Source organism: Plasmodium inui, assembly GCF_000524495.1.
Source record: "Plasmodium inui San Antonio 1 unplaced genomic scaffold supercont1.5, whole genome shotgun sequence".
Lineage (NCBI taxonomy): Eukaryota > Apicomplexa > Aconoidasida > Haemosporida > Plasmodiidae > Plasmodium > Plasmodium inui.
In genome coordinates, this window is record NW_008481839.1 from 860,421 (window position 1) to 878,239 (window position 17,819).

At 44.7% G+C, this 17,819-nt stretch overlaps 4 protein-coding genes across 4 annotated transcripts; 3 read left to right on the forward strand and 1 right to left on the reverse strand.

Annotated features, from left to right (window-relative positions):
- Positions 1-372: 372 nt before the first annotated feature.
- C922_01654 (hypothetical protein) lies at positions 373-1,875 on the reverse strand (the record flags this gene model as incomplete). The annotated part of the gene is made up of 3 exons (XM_008817257.1): positions 373-459; positions 801-879; positions 1,055-1,875. The coding sequence occupies 3 exons, from the start codon at positions 1,873-1,875 to the stop codon at positions 373-375; spliced, it is 987 nt and encodes a 328-aa protein (XP_008815479.1).
- A 1,520-nt stretch (positions 1,876-3,395) lies between these two features.
- Positions 3,396-4,286, forward strand: C922_01655 (hypothetical protein; the record flags this gene model as incomplete). The annotated part of the gene is made up of 1 exon (XM_008817258.1): positions 3,396-4,286. The coding sequence occupies one exon, from the start codon at positions 3,396-3,398 to the stop codon at positions 4,284-4,286; it is 891 nt and encodes a 296-aa protein (XP_008815480.1).
- A 1,035-nt stretch (positions 4,287-5,321) lies between these two features.
- Positions 5,322-8,919, forward strand: C922_01656 (hypothetical protein; the record flags this gene model as incomplete). The annotated part of the gene is made up of 9 exons (XM_008817259.1): positions 5,322-5,444; positions 5,597-5,736; positions 5,933-6,033; positions 6,145-6,220; positions 6,368-6,420; positions 6,612-6,679; positions 6,780-7,310; positions 7,363-8,454; positions 8,590-8,919. 9 exons carry the CDS (start codon positions 5,322-5,324, stop codon positions 8,917-8,919), a joined length of 2,514 nt encoding a protein of 837 aa, XP_008815481.1.
- A 1,973-nt stretch (positions 8,920-10,892) lies between these two features.
- Positions 10,893-16,038, forward strand: C922_01657 (hypothetical protein; the record flags this gene model as incomplete). The annotated part of the gene is made up of 7 exons (XM_008817260.1): positions 10,893-12,933; positions 12,972-14,411; positions 14,598-15,178; positions 15,299-15,373; positions 15,501-15,601; positions 15,726-15,780; positions 15,934-16,038. The coding sequence occupies 7 exons, from the start codon at positions 10,893-10,895 to the stop codon at positions 16,036-16,038; spliced, it is 4,398 nt and encodes a 1,465-aa protein (XP_008815482.1).
- Between the last annotated feature and the right edge of the window lie 1,781 nt (positions 16,039-17,819).

A 17,819-nucleotide genomic window follows, 5' to 3' on the forward strand; every position in this document is an offset into this window, starting at 1 on the left:
CAAACATTTTTTGCAATTTACGTTTTTTCAACCAAATGTGTTCCACTACGTGGGTACCATGTACATTACATACGTATAATATGCGTACCCACTTGCGTGCGCATTTTTTGTAAAAAGAATGCAGCACGTGGGGAGAGTCACATGGATTTATAAAATTGGAAGCTCCAAGAAAAAAAAAAAAAAAAAAGGTATGCATTTAAAACGACAGTAATTGAACAGTAAAAAAAAAGAAAAAAAAGAAAAGTGCAAAAAGGTGAGTATCGCACTGCAGGGAAAGGCACTACAGCCAAACGATCAGCAGAGCAATGCGACTGGATTGAATTGAGGCAAACACACTGGTGTGGGACGTAACCAGAAAGGCAAGCGACGCATTTACAAGTACATCTTCTTCCTGTTAACCTTCATATCTGGGCGCAGCACAAACTCGTACATTTTCTCCTTATCGTTAATCAGCCCATCCTGTTAAGGTCATCCGAGAGAGTTGAAGGGAAAAAAATGATGCAGGTGTGAAGATACGTGTAATATGTAGGTCAAAAGAATGTGAAGCGCAAAAAGCCGCAATGGGGGAAAGAAGTGCAACGCGCGAGAGTGTGTGCAGAATGTGGGCCAAAAAAAAGAAGCAACAAAGAAGCGGCAAAATAGCTGCATGAACGGGAAAACTATGAACGGTTGAGAAAAAGAAGATAACAAACTAGCTACATGAACGGTTCAGAAAAATAAAGCAAAATAAGGAGGCCACAACTTTGCAACGACGTGGCTACACACGAGGAAACAGACGCGCGCGGCACGCTAAAGATTACTTTAAGACTAAGCAACTGCAAGGTGAAAGCCGGGCCAATTTCGTTCAGTTTGCACTTCTTCTTGTTGAGGAAGTTGTACCTGCGGGTGCGTGTTGAAGTGCAAAGGGGGGAAAGAAAAATAACGTGGAGGGTGAACAAACAAGGGAAACGGGGAAGAAAGGAAAAACGCTGACAAAGTTGGATAAACTTTGACAAACGTTGACAAACTTAGTGAAGTGGCGCCACCCCGGCCCAGCGTCGCCACGAAGTCTTACTTAAAGTGGCGGAAAAAGATAAAGTCGCGCTGATTGTAAAAAACGACGACCTTCTGCGATTTGTACGCCGGCTTGAAAGGCACCAAAGTGTGGAGCTGCCGCTTTATCCGTTCCCCAATGAAAGTGTTAAAGTTGGTGATGTAGACCTCCGGTGGTAATGTCGTTATTTCAATGTCCGTCTTCTTTTTGTGTGCATATAAAACATTGGTGAGGGAATATTTCGCCGTGGGGCCGTTTGGCAAAGTTGATATGAACATATACTTAGGGTGTTTATCTATTCCCTCTTCGATTAAGATAAATGTGGAAAAGTTATTCTGCACAGAATTGGTCATGAGAAATTCAATTGAATGATCCAATCTTGGTTCATAAAAAATGTGAGGAAATGTTAAAGACAATTCTTTCATAAACAGAATGGTGTTTTTGGATGGTCTTTTGATGGACGTTATAACAATGTTCGGTTCTTTTCCCTGTTTAAAATAATCACTAAATTCATCTATACATTTTTCATTCAATAAAAATCTTTCATTTTCCGCGTTAATTTTATTTTCATCAAAAATGGCTAGCCGTTCTATACTCCTGGGGATTTTTTTCTCCACAGGAATATTTAAAGATTTTTTTTTTTTTATTTCATCTTTCTTTTGTTTACGAAGAATTAATTTCTTCACATATGCCTTTCCCTTGAGAGCATTTCTTTTATTTTTGTTTTTGGAAAATCGAGACAATTCGTTGTATCGTTTTACATCAATTTTTTCAATTTCTTCGATGGAGTACTGCTTCTCCTTGGTCATGTACCGCAGCTTTTTTCTCTCCTTTTTGTTCATTTTGAGGGAAAGGGAGACGGAAGGGGGTACTCAAAAATGGGTAAGAATAAATGGGTAAGCATAGATCAGTAGGCATAAATGGGTAAGCATAGATCGGTAGGCACAAATGGGTATGTGTCTACGTGCGGGGGTGGGGGTCCACAAATTCTCTTGTACGTACGTATGACTTCCAAGTGTGGCAAAAATTGACATGTCTTCACCATGTAACGGTACGATGACAGCGCTGTCGCGTCGTACGTATATTGGTATCCCAAATGTTCACATCTACTTTGCGTTCTTCTCCAACTCACTTATTTCGCAAAAGGGGGAAACTTTTATGTGGTGCCGGACGGCAGGGCTTCATTCGCGTGTTTTTCGTTTTTGCTGATTTTTGTGCCGATGAGGAATCTATTACAGGGGAACTGAGGTTGCCGCGTTACTTATCTTCGCTCATTATGTTAGAGGTCACAAGAAGGGGAACAACACTATCAAGGGGAAGTGGCAACCACTCGTCCATGTGCCAGGACAGAGGCGAACTGAAAGTGATACTCAGAAAGGAAGATGCCGCGCTGTTGCCTCGTTGTAGCTTACTATCCGCTTAAAAACTGTCATAGGTAAAGCTTGCTACTGATCAGTACAATGTTATGCAATTTTTCTAACGGAACAACACCAGTTTCGTTTTGCTAACCCAGGGATATCATGGGCCAACCCAACTTTTGGCCATAAATGATCCGTACGCAGAGTTATACAATGCGCATAAAAACGCTCTTCACTTATTTGCCTTTCCAACGTGGTCAGACTTCCTTAAATTAAAATAATGTCGAAAAGAAATTCACCAACGGAATTGAGGCCCCAGGTATGGAACTAGCCGAGAAAAAAGAAAAAAGAAAAAAAAAAAAAAAAGGAAAGGCACAACAGAATTGAACTCAAGGTGGCGAGAAAATTTGGCAAATTTTTTATCCCAACGTTCTTTTCCCTCTTTTTTTTTGTTCCAATTATGATTAGCTAAAAAAGGAGACCCAACTTGTGGCATGCCAAATTGGGAGTTTCTCTTTCGCCTTTTTCCCTAGGGGAGAAGTAGAACGCATGCATGTACATTACGCGTGTATAAAGTTGTTCCCCCCTTCTCTGTGCATCCCCACACGTAGAAACTTTTTTCCCACGTGCCAATTGTTGCCGCGGGTACCAGTTCGTGGCGGAGAATGCGAAAGAAATCCGCTTCGAAGGGTCGGCTTAAAATAAGAGCAATACCACTAAGGCAGGAATAAAAAAAAAAGTTCCCATAAATAGGGAAGGAAAAAAAGGAGGAGGCTGAAAAGGTTGGAAAAAAAAGAGGAAAGTAAATATCCCCTCGCTGACAGTTTAACGTGAAGCACAAGTGGTAAACGTCACTCACACGTTTAAAAGCCGACGTAACAAGTTCTGAGCATCAGTAGGTTACCGCGTCCACTTGTGCAGAGTGCCTCGTACAAAAATATCCCGTTCTGCCACACCCATTGCACCTTTCGCAACCCGCTCATCACGCCCACGAACTAATCAAAATGTTTAACCTGAGTAGCCTATTGAAGGCGACGAAAGTCGCCAAACCTGCAAGCACTGCCACACCGGACAATGAAAATGGAGAAAATAACGCGGAAGGGAGAAGCAGCGAGGCCGTCAAGATAAAGACAATAAACATGCAAGAATATAAAACGAAGAAGTTCTTGGACGAAAGGAAAAATGTGAATGCATGGAGTGCGGCCAACACCAGCGGGAAGAAGCCTGCCAAGGAGCCGAAGAAGAAGCCGGAGAAGAAGAAGGCAGAGAAGAAGAAGGAAGAGCCGAAGAAGGAGGAGCTAAAGAAGGAGGAGCCGAATAAAGACGAAGACAAGAAGGAAGAGGCGAATAAGGACGAAGCCACGAAGGAGGAAGCCATAAAGAACGAAGCGACTAAGGACGAAGACACAAAGGATGAAGCCAAGAAAGAAGAGGCCAAGAAGGACACATCAAAGGACACTCCCAAGAAGGAAACACCAAAGAAGGAGACACCCAAGAAGGACCCCAAAATTGAACCCCCCAAAAAAAAATTCGTGCCCTCGGTGCTGAAACAGAAGGAAGCCGCCATGGCCAAAGCTGTAAAAGAAGTGAAAAACGAAAAGGTGGAACTATTCCCGGACCTTCTGCAAGCAAAAAAATCGACCAAAACGGAGAAGGAGAAAAAAAAAAACCAAGCACAAAAAAAAAATAAGAAAGAGAAAGCAGAAAAAAAAAAGCAAGAAGAGGAAGAAAATGATTTCCCTCCAATAGAGGAAGTAGAAAAAATCCACTTCAATATTTTTGACATTGTGGACATGAAAAAGGAGTATGAACGGATTATGAGGAATTCGGACAAGGTCATGGAGAAGTATAAAAATAAGAAAAAATTTGACGACACCATGATTCTTTGTAATTAGTGGCTATCTTTTTTCTCACCTGTTTTGGTTTTCCTCGAAGAGGGAGGGAAGGCCACCACCCGTAACACTCCTACGTCCACGCATATACGCACGTTTGTGTGTACGTCTCTGCATGTGTAAGTACCGCTCTGTATGCATCTGACGTTGAGCGTAGGGAGGCGAACAGGGGAGAACGAAGTGGATACTGCCCTGTTCAATGGAGGAGGGAGTAACCCCCCCACAGACACACACACGAGGGTCATCCATACGGGTATGTGTAATAGTGTGCCCCTTAATTGAACCTTTGTGTGTGCCCTAACGTTAGATGCTCCTTCCCGTAGTTTTCTCTCACGTTAAGAGTTTATCTTTGATATGTTTTTTTTTCTTTTTAAGCTACTTTTTCCTTTTGCATTTTTCTGAAAGGTTGTAGCATATGCCCTGCGCAGTTTACCCACCTGAGTTTGTGCCTTCTTGTAAGACTCCCCATTTCTTATGCCACTGTACATCTGCATGGATGTGCACCCCCTGGCGTGTGTTCCTACCGACGTGCACATCGCTGCAATTTTTCCCGACTCCAGCCCCAAACTATGTGATACTTCGTATTCATTAAAAGGGAAACGGAGTTCTACGATGAGGCCAATTTGCCAAAAGTGCGCAAAAAAAGACAATGTTCTTTTTTTTTTTTTTTTCCTTTCCCCAAGAAGGAGAAATACCCCTTAGGGGAGAAGCCAAACTCATTTAAGCGCAGCGACTCTGCTAAGAATAGCAGTACTTATGACGCAGCGCGCTGGAAAAGAAGGAACCACGTGCTTCTATCGACAGGGGTCAGAGAGAGAAAGGCCATTCCTTCTGTGCACATCACAAGGAAGAAAATCTCCACACCGCTCATAAAAAGGGGAAATATAAAAAAAAAAAAAAATTAAACTGCAGTCTGCGCGACGAATAATGTAAAAAGTGATTGATAGGTCTTCCCTTAAAGTGACCCATTTGTAGAGAGCGTGTTCCGCGTCCCTATAAACAGCAGACCCAGCTCAGCCTTCTCCATACGAAAGCAAAATGAAGGCAAACATAGTGGAGAAAAAAAAGAAGAAAAAGTTGCAGGCAGTAGTGGGGGAGGCCAAGGGGGAAGAGGGCGATGGGCTGGAAAATGAAAAGAGGAAAACATCCATTCAAAATGGTGTATGTTTTTACTATACGTAAATGTGTGCATGCACCAACACGTGTGTACCTGTGGAGAAGCAGAAGGCGGTGTAGCCGCAACAACACATGCTTGACCACTCCGAGCGTCCTGTTAACCACACGCCTTATTTTGTTGCATCCCCCAATTTCAGAAAAACGAAACCCTCACTCGATTTCTGTTCCCAAAAAATCCAAGAGCATTTTCCAACCTGGTTGAGTTTTCTTTTTCGAATGAGGAATTTACGCCCGTGGAGCAAGTGGACCACACCGTCTTCCACCTGGACATGAAATCGTCAGGAAAGAAAATTAATAAATCAGACAAATGAGCAGACAAATGAGTAAACAGATGAATAACCGCTTTAGGGGGGGAACTCATCCTGAGTGCACATCCTAATGGATGGATTGACAAAATTGTATTTTTTTTTCTATTTTTTTCTTTTTTTTTTCTTTTTTTTTTCCTTTTTTTTTCCTTTTTTGCGCCAACCCAGATGCCTGGTGATGCGGGACAGCGACGAGGGCAAGAAGCAAATAGAGATGGTGAAGAAGAAAATAGAAAAGGCTAATTCCTTCACGGTTTTGAAAGACAATGGTGAGGCTTCCCGTCTGTTTGTTCATCCTGCTAACCTGTGTTTGTGCCGCCGTCAGCTACCGCCCCACATCGAAACAAACCCATCCATGTTGCAAAATTGCCCCCCCTCAGACTACGTTTACCATAAGCCGAAAAACTGCTTCGATTACATCGACAGATATGCGCAGACGGTCCCTGTCTCCTTCAAGTAGGCTTCCTTTCCATCGCGCGATTAGTGGCAGCTGCGACGAATGATCGGAAGGTCCATCGATAAGAGGCTCATCCATAAGAGACCCATCTCTAAGAGGCCCATCGCTAAGTAGCCAAACATTCCCCCGCACTCATTTCCCCCTAGGGACGAAGCGACCAAGACAGAGCCGCAGGAAATAAACGAGATCTGCGACACGGGTTCGTTGCGCACGGGGGTGAACTACACAGTGTGTGCTGTCGCCCCCACACCATCACACACGTGTATCTCTGTTTATGAGTCCACTTCTGTCTATGCATGCGTGCTCGTAAAGTCTCGCCCCCCTTTGTGGGGACTCAATCTGGGTACTGCCTCGAACAATTTCTGAACCGCCGCTAACTTCCTACCCCAGTTTGCCAGTCCATAATCTACGACGCGTACCTGCGGGAGTTTCAGAAGGTCTCCAGCGAGGAAGACAAGGTATGACGAACATGAACGCGAGAGATAATCCGATTTGGAGATAGTCACCACCGCTTCGACGAGGCGAATTCAAATTGGCATTTCTCCCCCTCGCGAACAGGAAAAAGACAGATACAACGAGAATGCAAAGAATGAAGACGAAGGGGGGAAGAAATACGACTCAAATGGAGACCTCGGATTGGACGGAGGATCTGATGTGGGTTCAGGCAATCTCTCCGATGATGCGAAATTTGCGACGGTTCTGTTTTCATCAGGTAGTTCCAGTAATGAAGAGTCCGATGCGGTCAGTGAAGACGAGACTGCTAGTGCAGACAGAGTTAGTTGGAACAACTCTGCAGGGGAAGATACCGGAGATTACGATGTGGAGGCGGGGGAACACGACCATGGGGGTTACGAAAATTTGGGTGAACAGAATGAGGGAAACGCGGATGTTGATGTGGACGACGACGCTGATTGCGACGATGATGTCGAGGTTGCCGTCGCGGCTGAGGCTGAAGAAATGGACGGTGAGGAGGAAGAGGCGGGAGAACTACCCAAGAAGGGTCACGACAAAGACGCCAATGACGGAGCAGAAGCGAATGAGGACGTGAAGGAGAGCGCACAGAGAATCACAATGGGAGGAGCCGAGAAGGTGGACCAGCCCCTCGAAAAGGGAAAGACTTCTACCAAAGGGATACCCAAAGGGAGAGGAAAAACCGGTGAAAAGAACAACACACGAGATGGTCCCACAAAAGGTGGAACGAGAAAAAAAAAAAAAAAAACAATCCTTCAGTGGGAAACATGAACTATATTTTATTAACTACAAAGACATGAAGGAGAAGACACATAAAGAGTTAAACTTCATTTATAAAGACGGGAAAGTAAAAAAAAGTGATGAAAAAATTTTGCACAAAAAGCGTTTTTTGAAAACATTAAAATTGATGGATAGAATATACAACAAAAATAATGAAGAGGAAATTTATTTAAGTTACAAAAACGGAATTAATAAAAACATTTTGACCAAATTGTGGATTTTCTCAGTACCCCTCTTCAATCAATTAGTCGTCACGGACATCAAATTTCATCCTTTTTATGAAGATTTATTTGCCATATCATTTAAAAATAATGATATAAAAATCAATACAGGGATATTATGTTGCTTTACGTTCAAGAACACGAAAATTCCAGAACATGTTTTGAAAACCGATTTTCCCATTTACTCCATCGAATGGTCAGCAATCAACCACTCAGTCATTATCATTGGACTGTCCAATGGAAACATATGCATTTATGATCTGAAGAAAAAAAAAAATGAACGACTGATATTTGAGAGTAATATAAAACAAATATATAACAGAGACATCATCTCACAGATTTCCTTTGACAAGAAAGATAAATCCTTTTATTCCATTTCGTATGATGGGAACATGTTCTGTTGGAAGTATAACAACAAATTTACTGTAGGAGACAAATTGCTTACACTGAAAAAGGATTGGGAGGACGATTTTAAGGATCCCCTCAACTTTGTACAGACGCAATCCATCACGTGCATCGATTTCAATCCCTTCCAGAAGAACCTCTTTCTCATTGGAACAGCGACGGGGAAGATATACCTCTACTCCAGTGCCTTCTCCGACAACCACCTGCGGCTCTACAATGAGCACTGCATGTCGGTGAACGCAGTTTCCTACAATCCGTTCAGGCGCGGCATCTTCATTTCGGCGTCCTACGACTGGACCATCCGCATATGGGACCAGGCGCGTCCGCGGTCCCTCCTCGTGCTGGACATCAAGGAGGTGCGCAGGGAAACGACGACAGCGGTGATCGCGATTATATAGTTGCGATTGCGATTATATAGTTGCGATCGTGCCACCATGCGCGGCCAAGTACACCGCTTACCCTCTCTCACCACCCCCTAATCCCCCCTACAGTGCGTCTACGACGTCCGCTGGAGCACCATAGTGTCGACGTGCTTCCTCGTCATCAGCTCGGAGAACCACGGCCACCTCCACATTTACGACCTAAGCGTCGACATAAACAAAGCCATCATCACAGAAGTGATAACGAGAAAGAAGAAGCTCCGAAAACTCTGCGTAAATAAATTTAATGAAGTCATCCTGATTGGAGACGAAAGTGGCCTCCTTCACTCTTACAAGGTGTCGTATGCTTTTAACACGTCCTATGTGGACTATCTGCGGGGCAAGGTGGGTCGCTCCTTCCAGGTCCAAATGATGAATTCCTTCCTCACGAAGGTGCAATAGAGCTCGGTACCACGCTACGCAGTATGCGTCGTACGCGGTGTACGCGGCGTAGGGGGCTGCGAAGGGTTAAGTCTTTTCGGCACCCCTTCCCCCCCTCCTGTTGTTTATTTTGTCTACGCGGTTTCATTCCCACCGGGGATGTACTCCTTTTCCAGTGCATACAAACAAGTGGATTTATTTTTTTATTATTTTTATTTTTTTTTTCTTCCCCCCATGCGTAAGGGGGACACGCCCGAGAAGGTCCATTTGAATTAATGAAGTGGGTCCCTTCTGCACACTTCCTACGTGGCAAATTTTTTATTAAACGATTTTGCTCCTTTCTCGAGATAACACATCACTGTCCCGAACACGTATCTTTTTTGTTGAACCGTAAGATCTTATACACGAATGCGGTTAAAAATGGCCCCCCCGTAGGGGAGCAAACCCGAAATAATGTTATGAATAAAGAAAAAAAAAAAAAACAGCAAACTTCGTGAACGTACGAAAGAGCTGCTCACTATCGTTACGGATTTCCTCGCCATATCAAAAGGTACGTAGTTCACTAAAACCGTTTACGTATAGAAATGTTCCCTTTTTTTTCTTTTTTTTCACCCCTCCATCATACTGCAAGCTGTTGTTTAGAAATGTCACTTTGCACAAAGAGGCGTTTGCAATAGCCTAAGCGTTGGGACTGCCAGGCGAAGCAGTCAATACACCCCTTGCGATAAATTCACAGTGTATTGTTTTTGCAAATGTAAAAAAGAAGAAAAAAAAAAAGATACTTCTCACTGCGCACGTTCTGCTGCTTATCTTGGGAAAATCATTTGGATAATCCGCCAAACCGTTCTGCGGTTACTTAAGCGGCGTGATTTTTGCCCCGAACTGATTAACGCCTGAAATGACAGAGAATGGTCGCGCTGACTTAATACGTGCGAACATGCGCTAAACGACCAAATGGGATGCTCTTCCTATGGGGTTAACAAAACTACTTCTGACCTCCCACCTCGCGACCACTACTCTGTTGCAGCGGGGGAAAAGAAATATATATATAAAATGAAATGCAAAATATAAAAACATGCATACACGAGGGACACTGCACGATAAGGCTAAAACAAAAGAGCGACGCGTTCCTCCCATGTGCTCCGTTAGGACGTTTTCTCTCCCGCCAGCCCCATCGGCGCAGTGCCATGGGAATGACAATGCCGTCGTGCGCAAAGCAGAGAGGAAGAAATAACTGAAAAGGAAAAAAAAAACAATAGAAGCGAAAGAAAATACAGAAAAAAAAGGGGAGGCTAAATAAAAGGTAAGTAAAATAGAAGGTAATATGAAATAAGGGGTACTTAAAATAAAAGGTACTAAAAAAAAAAAATTCTCAAGGATTCCTTCCATTCGCACGAATAACATTATTGCTTATTCAAACAGTCCTTCCTTTGCAGAGCCATGCAGGGCTCACCTCGCACAACAGGGTACTCACGTGCCACGCGAAAAAATTCATGAACATAAATATACGCACATGGTCGGCATACCAATCTGGGCAACTTACCAATCCGGGCAAACCTTACGAACATAACTGTGCATGCCTAATCGTGATTACCGAAAGGTCCTTTTTTGAGTATCACATACACAGGACTTCCAACGAGGATACTCTCCCTTTCATGCGCACAAGAGAACTGCGACTGACCCCCTGAGCCGAAAACTTCTTTTCCCCTTTTCGCCGTGCACCCACGTGGTAACGCAAAATAATACCTACATATCATCTTGGTTGGTCAAGCCGCTTGGGGGGCATCAGCTGTGACGCGCAGCGGCAGGATTGATCCACACGCCTCGCCACGACTCCCTCTCTTTTTTTTTCTTTTCTTTCTTCTCAAACTGCGTCCGCATCCGCCCCGAACTGAAGAGGACGAGCGCGGCGCGTACAGACATACATATATACACACAGAACTGTATACAAAGCTGTATACACACGTATATTTTCACGTGCGTGACGCGGCAAGATGGAGGAAGACGGCAACTTAAAGATAAAAATCAAAACCATCGACAACGAGGAATTCGAGCTGGAAGTAACAGGAGACACCAGCACGGAGGAAATAAAGAACATCATTGCGGAAAGGAAAAGCGTGGACAAGCAGGACATTCGATTGATATACCAAGGGCAGTGCTTAGCCAACGAGAAGAGTGTTGCAGATTATAACATACAAAATGATCATATCATTCATCTGGTGGTGAGGAAAAAGGAAAACATTGCCAATCAAGGTGACGAAAATGGGAACACTGCAAACAGCGGAGATGCTATGAATGGGAACAGCCACCCCACGAACATCGACGGAAATGCAAACATATTTAGGAGCAACGACGGCAGCGTAATAGGGGACCCCCTGCATATAAACTTCAGCTCGAATGTCCACATGAACGGCAACAATGGGAACATGCCCAATGGAGGCACCGCTTCTAATCTGCCCAATGCTAGTGCCAACCCTAATGTGGGATCCTCCTCCACACCTCTGTACTTCACGCACATGAGATTAACAAGGAATGACAATATGGATGGAGATCTGATGGGCCAGACAAACATATGCTCCCTGCTAAATGACATAATGAGTCAGGTGAACATCAATCCGAATTTTATTTATGGTGCGGCGACGGCGGCTGCCACTGCGGCTGCGAATGCTGCGGCGACGAATGCGGCAGGGGTGGGAAGCGGTCCAGGAAGTGGTATAGGGGGAGGTATAGGAGGCGGGTTAGGAAGCGCGATGGGGAGCGGCCTCGGAACTGGTCTTGGAAGCGCCATGGGGAGTGGCCCCGGAACTGGTTTTGGGAGCGTCATGGGGAGCGGCATCGGAACTGATCTTGGAAGCGCGAACGGAGAGAATATTTTCACCGCGGCGATGAGGACCACCGGCATAAACCCCAACGCGAGCGAATTTGTCGCTCCCAGCCACGTGAACGGGGCGAATGATCAGAAGAGCGAGGCCGTAAACGCAAAACAGGGCGCGGAAGAAAAGACAGATGAGAAGAGGGAAAAGACGAACGGGAACATGGCAGGAGGGAGCAAAAGCGAATCCTCATTGGATAATAGCTGCATGAATGGCAAAAGGCACGGTGAGAACTACACAAAGGAGCTACGAAAGAAAATGAAGAAATTAAGAAAGAAGAGAAAAAATTACAATAAGCATATGAAGATATCGAATAAGCTCAAAAAGAATGGTAAGTACCATTTTGATAATTCGAGTAACGATGACAGCTCCAGTAGCAGCCGCTCCGGGTCATCCCTCCTGTCAGTCGACACCACCATCAAGGATGAGGAGGAACGGAAAAAGGCACATAAATTGAAGAAGTATACCAAAAAAAAGAAACTCAAAAATAAGCACAGGAAGAAAAAAAACTACGATTCGAGTAGCTCTTCGTCCGGATTCTCCGCGGAAGATCTACCGGAGGATGAGGAAGACGATCAGAATGAGGACGACTATGACGATGAGGAGCTAGCCAAGGAGAAAAAACGCCGAAAGAAAGAAAAAGAAAAGAGAAAGAGAAAAAAAAAGAGGTACCTTTTCGACCCAAATTTTTTGTACCACCATAATTATATGTACCACCCGAACAGCATTAGCCACGCGAGGATAAATAATCACTTCAATCCGATTTTCAAAGGAAGAAATGACTTGAGATTAGCAGCGGCGTATCCACCCTTTGTACTGGATCACGGGGGGAGAACACCTGTCGGTGCCCCGTTCTACAGAGAAAGCAGGAACGGCCTTAACTATGGAAGAGACGACCTGAGCGAGACGAACGAGAATGTGAACGGCCCGAACAACCACAACATTGTCGATGATTTCATGAAGCAGAAGGAGAGGATGATGAAGGCCTACAACAGCAGCAAGGCTCTGTTCGGGAACGCCGGCGCGCAAGACAATTTGGTGGACCTTCCGGGCAGCAACTTGAAGACAAGCGGCACAGGTAAGGGCGGAAGAGGTCGAAGCGGTGAAAGAGAGAAGAGTATCACCGCTACAATGGATACCACCTGCCCCACCACTGCAATCGGTACAATCGCCACCACCTCTGCACCCCCCTCTTCGCAGGCGGACCCATGGACGAGATCAACTATCCACCCCGGGGCGCGTATGCGAACTTAGTGCCACTGAGTGACATAGAAAGGAACAATGAGATCGTCCGCAACGACTTCCTGCCAACGAACTCCAGAGTAGCCATTAATGAAGAAGAAGAGGGTGCCCTCCTTTCGGACAATAACTCCTTATCGGCGAACATAAGATCGATACAAATGTCCAGCGACAGACCAAACAGTGCACTAAGGAGAAGCGATTTGAAATGCTTAAACGAAGCAAACGATTCGGAACACAAAAACATGGAAGTAAACATCCCATGGAGAGTCATAGAACAGCTGCTAGTCCTCCTAGAAGAAGAAACAGGATATCGAAGACCAGATTTATCCTCCTACATCAATTCCTACCACAATAGCAACTCCATTTTTGTTTTCTTTTATCTCTTTGTACATATTAACAATATAATTAATAACATCATTATCCAATTTAATCACTCCAATTTTATGAATAGCGAGATTACCATGTCTTCTTTCTCCAGGATAAGTATCATTCTATCCCTAGCGTCGGTAGTTTTCTCTCGATTGTCCAACTTCTTCTTCGTCTTTTATGACAACTTCTATTGCAACAACTATGGAAGACACTACAGGTACTCAGATCCTATCAATCATGAATACCTTAGAGAGCTAAGAAATCTGTATTATTCAAATAATGGAAGGAATGCTCATTCGAATAGGAGTACTAGGTTCTTTCAGAATGACGTCTTCCATAATGGCAACTATGGCAGAGGAAATATGGACCCCTTTAACAACGACAGCTCCTCTTACCTACACAACGCCACGGATAACTATTACCCCCTACCTTATAATGACCTGAGGAGTAGTACAAACAGAACAAACCTGCAACAGGAATTCGAGGACTATTATAAAAACTACCTTAGTACTGTTAAGGGGAACAAGAATATGCTTTTGAGGAAAGAGTTTGGTACCCATAAGGAGAGGAGTAACACTGGTGAACGTTCTCAAGGGAAGGAAGATGGTGTAAGTAGCAACCGAGTAGGGAAAGTGGACGACAAAGTAGGCAAGGGAGACGGCAAAGGAGACGACAGAGTAGGCAATTCCAATCCACATAGCGAGAAAAAGATGAGCAGCAGATTTAGGCAAGGTGGGCAGTGGAATGGCACCTCCAATAACGCCTCGAACCATTTGAACGTCAGCGGGAACAGCAGCCACTGCAACAACCCCTTCTCGAACTTCCCCGGACAGGGTAACAAGTCGCTGCTCTACCCGGGCCTTAAGGAAAGGAGCGATGAGAAGGAGGGCCCAAAAAAAGGAAGAGATGGCATAAAAACCTACGCCGTGAAAGAAGTGCTTAAGGATGGCCACTCCTTCAAGGGTTACAGCAGCGGAGACCCCAATGAAAGCAGCGGCAGTAGTGGAGGAGCAGCAGCAGCAGGAAGAGGTAAAATGGGTGGAGCGCGCCCCACCACCCCCATACATACACACATACGTACATACATACACACATACGTACACACATACACGGGACTCCCGCCCGCGCCACTTTCGCCGACGTTTTGCTTCCCCCCTTTGGCTAACATTCCCCAAAAATGACCCGCCCTAACCGCAGGAAATGCAGCAGATGCAGAACACGCAGGACACGGTGTCCCCCTGAACCACATCTTCAACAACCTCGTTAAAAACAAAAATGAGGAAAGGGAAAACGGAAAAATGACCAGTAACAGCAGTCACCCAAAAAGTGCAAAACATGAAGAAGGAAGAGGGGACGCCCTCAATGCAACAAATAGTAACTTCGCCTCCTGTGACAGTAACATGGATGATATGTACGACGTGTCCGACGATGGAAAGGATAAGGAGGTCGCCAACATGAAGAATCATCCTAAGGCTGAAGATAAAGATGGCAAACATGGCGACAAGGGAAAAGGCATCCATCCTAGCAGCATCCCTCAGAAAGAAAAACCAACGGAAAAGGACGCTACTCCACAGGGCGAAAAGGAGGCACAACAAATCGTACAACAGGGCGGTGACATAAAGAACGCTGCAAGCAGTAGGACGGATAGCTCCTCCGTCACCGAAATTAGGAGGACCCCTTCCGTGAACAACGCCCCCCCGATGCCCAACATAAACTTTTCGAACATTTTAAATTGTGTGCAGAATCAACTGGCTGGGGGAGGCGGCGGCCAGCAGGCAGAACCCCCTCGCGATAAGGTAAAATGAGAGTGCACATGTGTTTTAGCATATACAAAACTGATTAAGTGTCTTGCCTATGTGTGTGCTGCCATGGAAGTGTGCCTCCACACCTGTGTATTTCCCCCTCATCAATAAAAGTTCGAAGGAATGCCCGAGGAAGTGAAGAACAGATATAAGACGTGGGTTGAAAATACTCAGATATTCTCCGGACAGGTAACAGAACTGTTTAGCGTTTTTTTTCCCGATTTTGCTTTAACTCACGAGAGGAGCGTTTCAGGAGAATTATATATATATATATCTTTTTTTTTTTTTTTTTTTTCTATTTCTATTCCCCCCGCAGATGATTAAAATTTGGAGAAACAGGCGCCGGTTGAGCAACGCATACATTGGCGACGGTTCGTCCAAAGATGAAATCTCCTTCAGCAATTTCTTGCCATTCCTGTGAGTTTGCACAAACTTGTCCACGCTGACAAATTTGTAGACACTTCTCCACACGGACAAACTTGCACACACTTCTCCATATCGACAAACTTGCATACACCCCTCCACGTCGTCCATCTCGCAGCTGGAAAAGAAACATGAGCAACATAAACTTGAACACGAACCTGGAACTATCGGACGTAAGAAAAAAAAAGAAGAGAAGAACAAATCCTTTTCTCATTTAATTTCCCCATTTTGTTTTTCGCAGCGCTTGTCCGTACATCCATTTTTGTACACATTCAAACCGTTACATTACTCTTTTTTTTTTTTCTTTTTTCGCCATTTTGGAACAGGACCTGCTAAACGCCTTCGACATGCACGTTCTCGAGTTTGTAAAAAAGTCCATCAAAAATAACGAAGACTATAAGTTGGAGAAATTTAAATATCCGAGTAAGTGAGAAATGGGGAAATACGACCCAACCCAGAGCAGAGGCAACTTCCCCTGGGATGTAAGCGGTCGAAGGAAAAAAGAAAAAAATAAAAATAAAATGCCTAAACGTATGTCGCATGAATGTCTTTATTGGTCATCCTTCCGATATGTTTCGTTCTTCCGTTGCTTATCTGTTCATTTGTCTGTTCACGCATTTTATCCTTTGCTCATGTGGCCATTTCGTCTTTAATTTGCGTATCTTAATTTTTTCCTTCCCCATAGCCCTTTCCCTGTGCGAAGAACTGTTTGACGAAATGGAAAAGAAGGATAAGTAAATCCACCTGGCGCAGATGGGAAATAACTTCTCACTCCCCCCTTGCATTTCGGAAATTTTTGTTTCTTTACATGAGTGTTAAATTTTTTCTTTTTCTCTTGTTTTTTTCTTCCCCCGTTTTCACATGCTCATCAAACATACGTACGATTTATAAAATGCTGCAAACTTGGCAGATGATGAGCACAGCTTAACAAACTTAACTTAAGATAAAGTCCAAAAAAATTTTTTTTTTTTTTTAACTTTTTCGCAAATAAGTAAACTATAAAAACGGCGTTACAATAACCGTGGCATAATGACCGACTTGTTTGCCTTCCCAACGTTTGTCATTTTGGGAAGGCCTAACTTTTTCCCCCCCTCGGTATAAGTGAATGTAGAGCGAACGGGTTCACCTTTTACATTTGGACGCAGCAAATGGGGTGGGGATATATTACATGGGGTGCGGAGGTGTGACCCCCGCTTTGTGCAGCCGGAACGTAACGCATATAACGGATGTAAATCGGCACACGCATATGGGCAATGGAATTTGCCTGCCTAAACCTCAACACATCTGGCGCGCGGGAAGAAAAACTGAAAGCAGATAATTGGGGGTACAAAAGGGCAGTCTTAAATGGGAGTCATAAAGCACCATACCTGTCAGCGCACACTAGGGGTGATACGATAAAATTGGTTGCCCTCCCCCCTCCTATGGCCGCTCCGCGTGCACCGTGCCTTCTTGTGGTGTACCCTCTTGTGGTACGTTATTGTGGCACCTTCTTGTAACTCCCCGCCCCTGCTGGTGATCCTCAATCAAACGAGCGTAAGGGGGAACCCCCACAGAGAAGCGATTCCCCTTCGCGCCAGCAACTCCTGCGTAACCGCATCCCATTTGACACTTCCCCTTGTAAAGGCGAGACTATAATTGTCTCGGTTCATTCTAAACTAGATGCTACGTACCGTTGCAGGGACGTGAGGAGATGTAGTAGAAAATGTGGAGGGCGCCCGCACCATTCGTGAATTCCCCGGGGTGAACCGTCTGCGTGTTGCGCGTAGATATGACGGACTATTCGCTTTGAGACCCTTTTACACTCTCTTGTCCTGCAGCCCTCCGTGTGATGCCTTCCCCCCACGAGCCAGTAGCGGTTTAGCGGCGAAAAATGCGCTACCGCTGGGGGGGAGTACCGTAAAAAGGAAAAAGGTGAATTGGGCAAACGGGTAGGCTACTCAGATCACCCCCGGGGTGTAATAACTCACATGGATGATCGCTCAACTGACCAGCTGATCGTACAACTGACCTTTCAACTGACAACTCGACCGACAGCCAATTGACGGCTCGGACGAACGTAGGAATAAACCAGACGAAATATCCACGAAAAAAAAAAGAAAAAATAACAGAAATACATCCAAACGTGCTATATTAAATCCACTTTGTAAATTGCGCATGTAGAGGGGGTGAGGAAGAAAAATGCAAACTTTCTCATAGCACTTTTTTTCCTTCT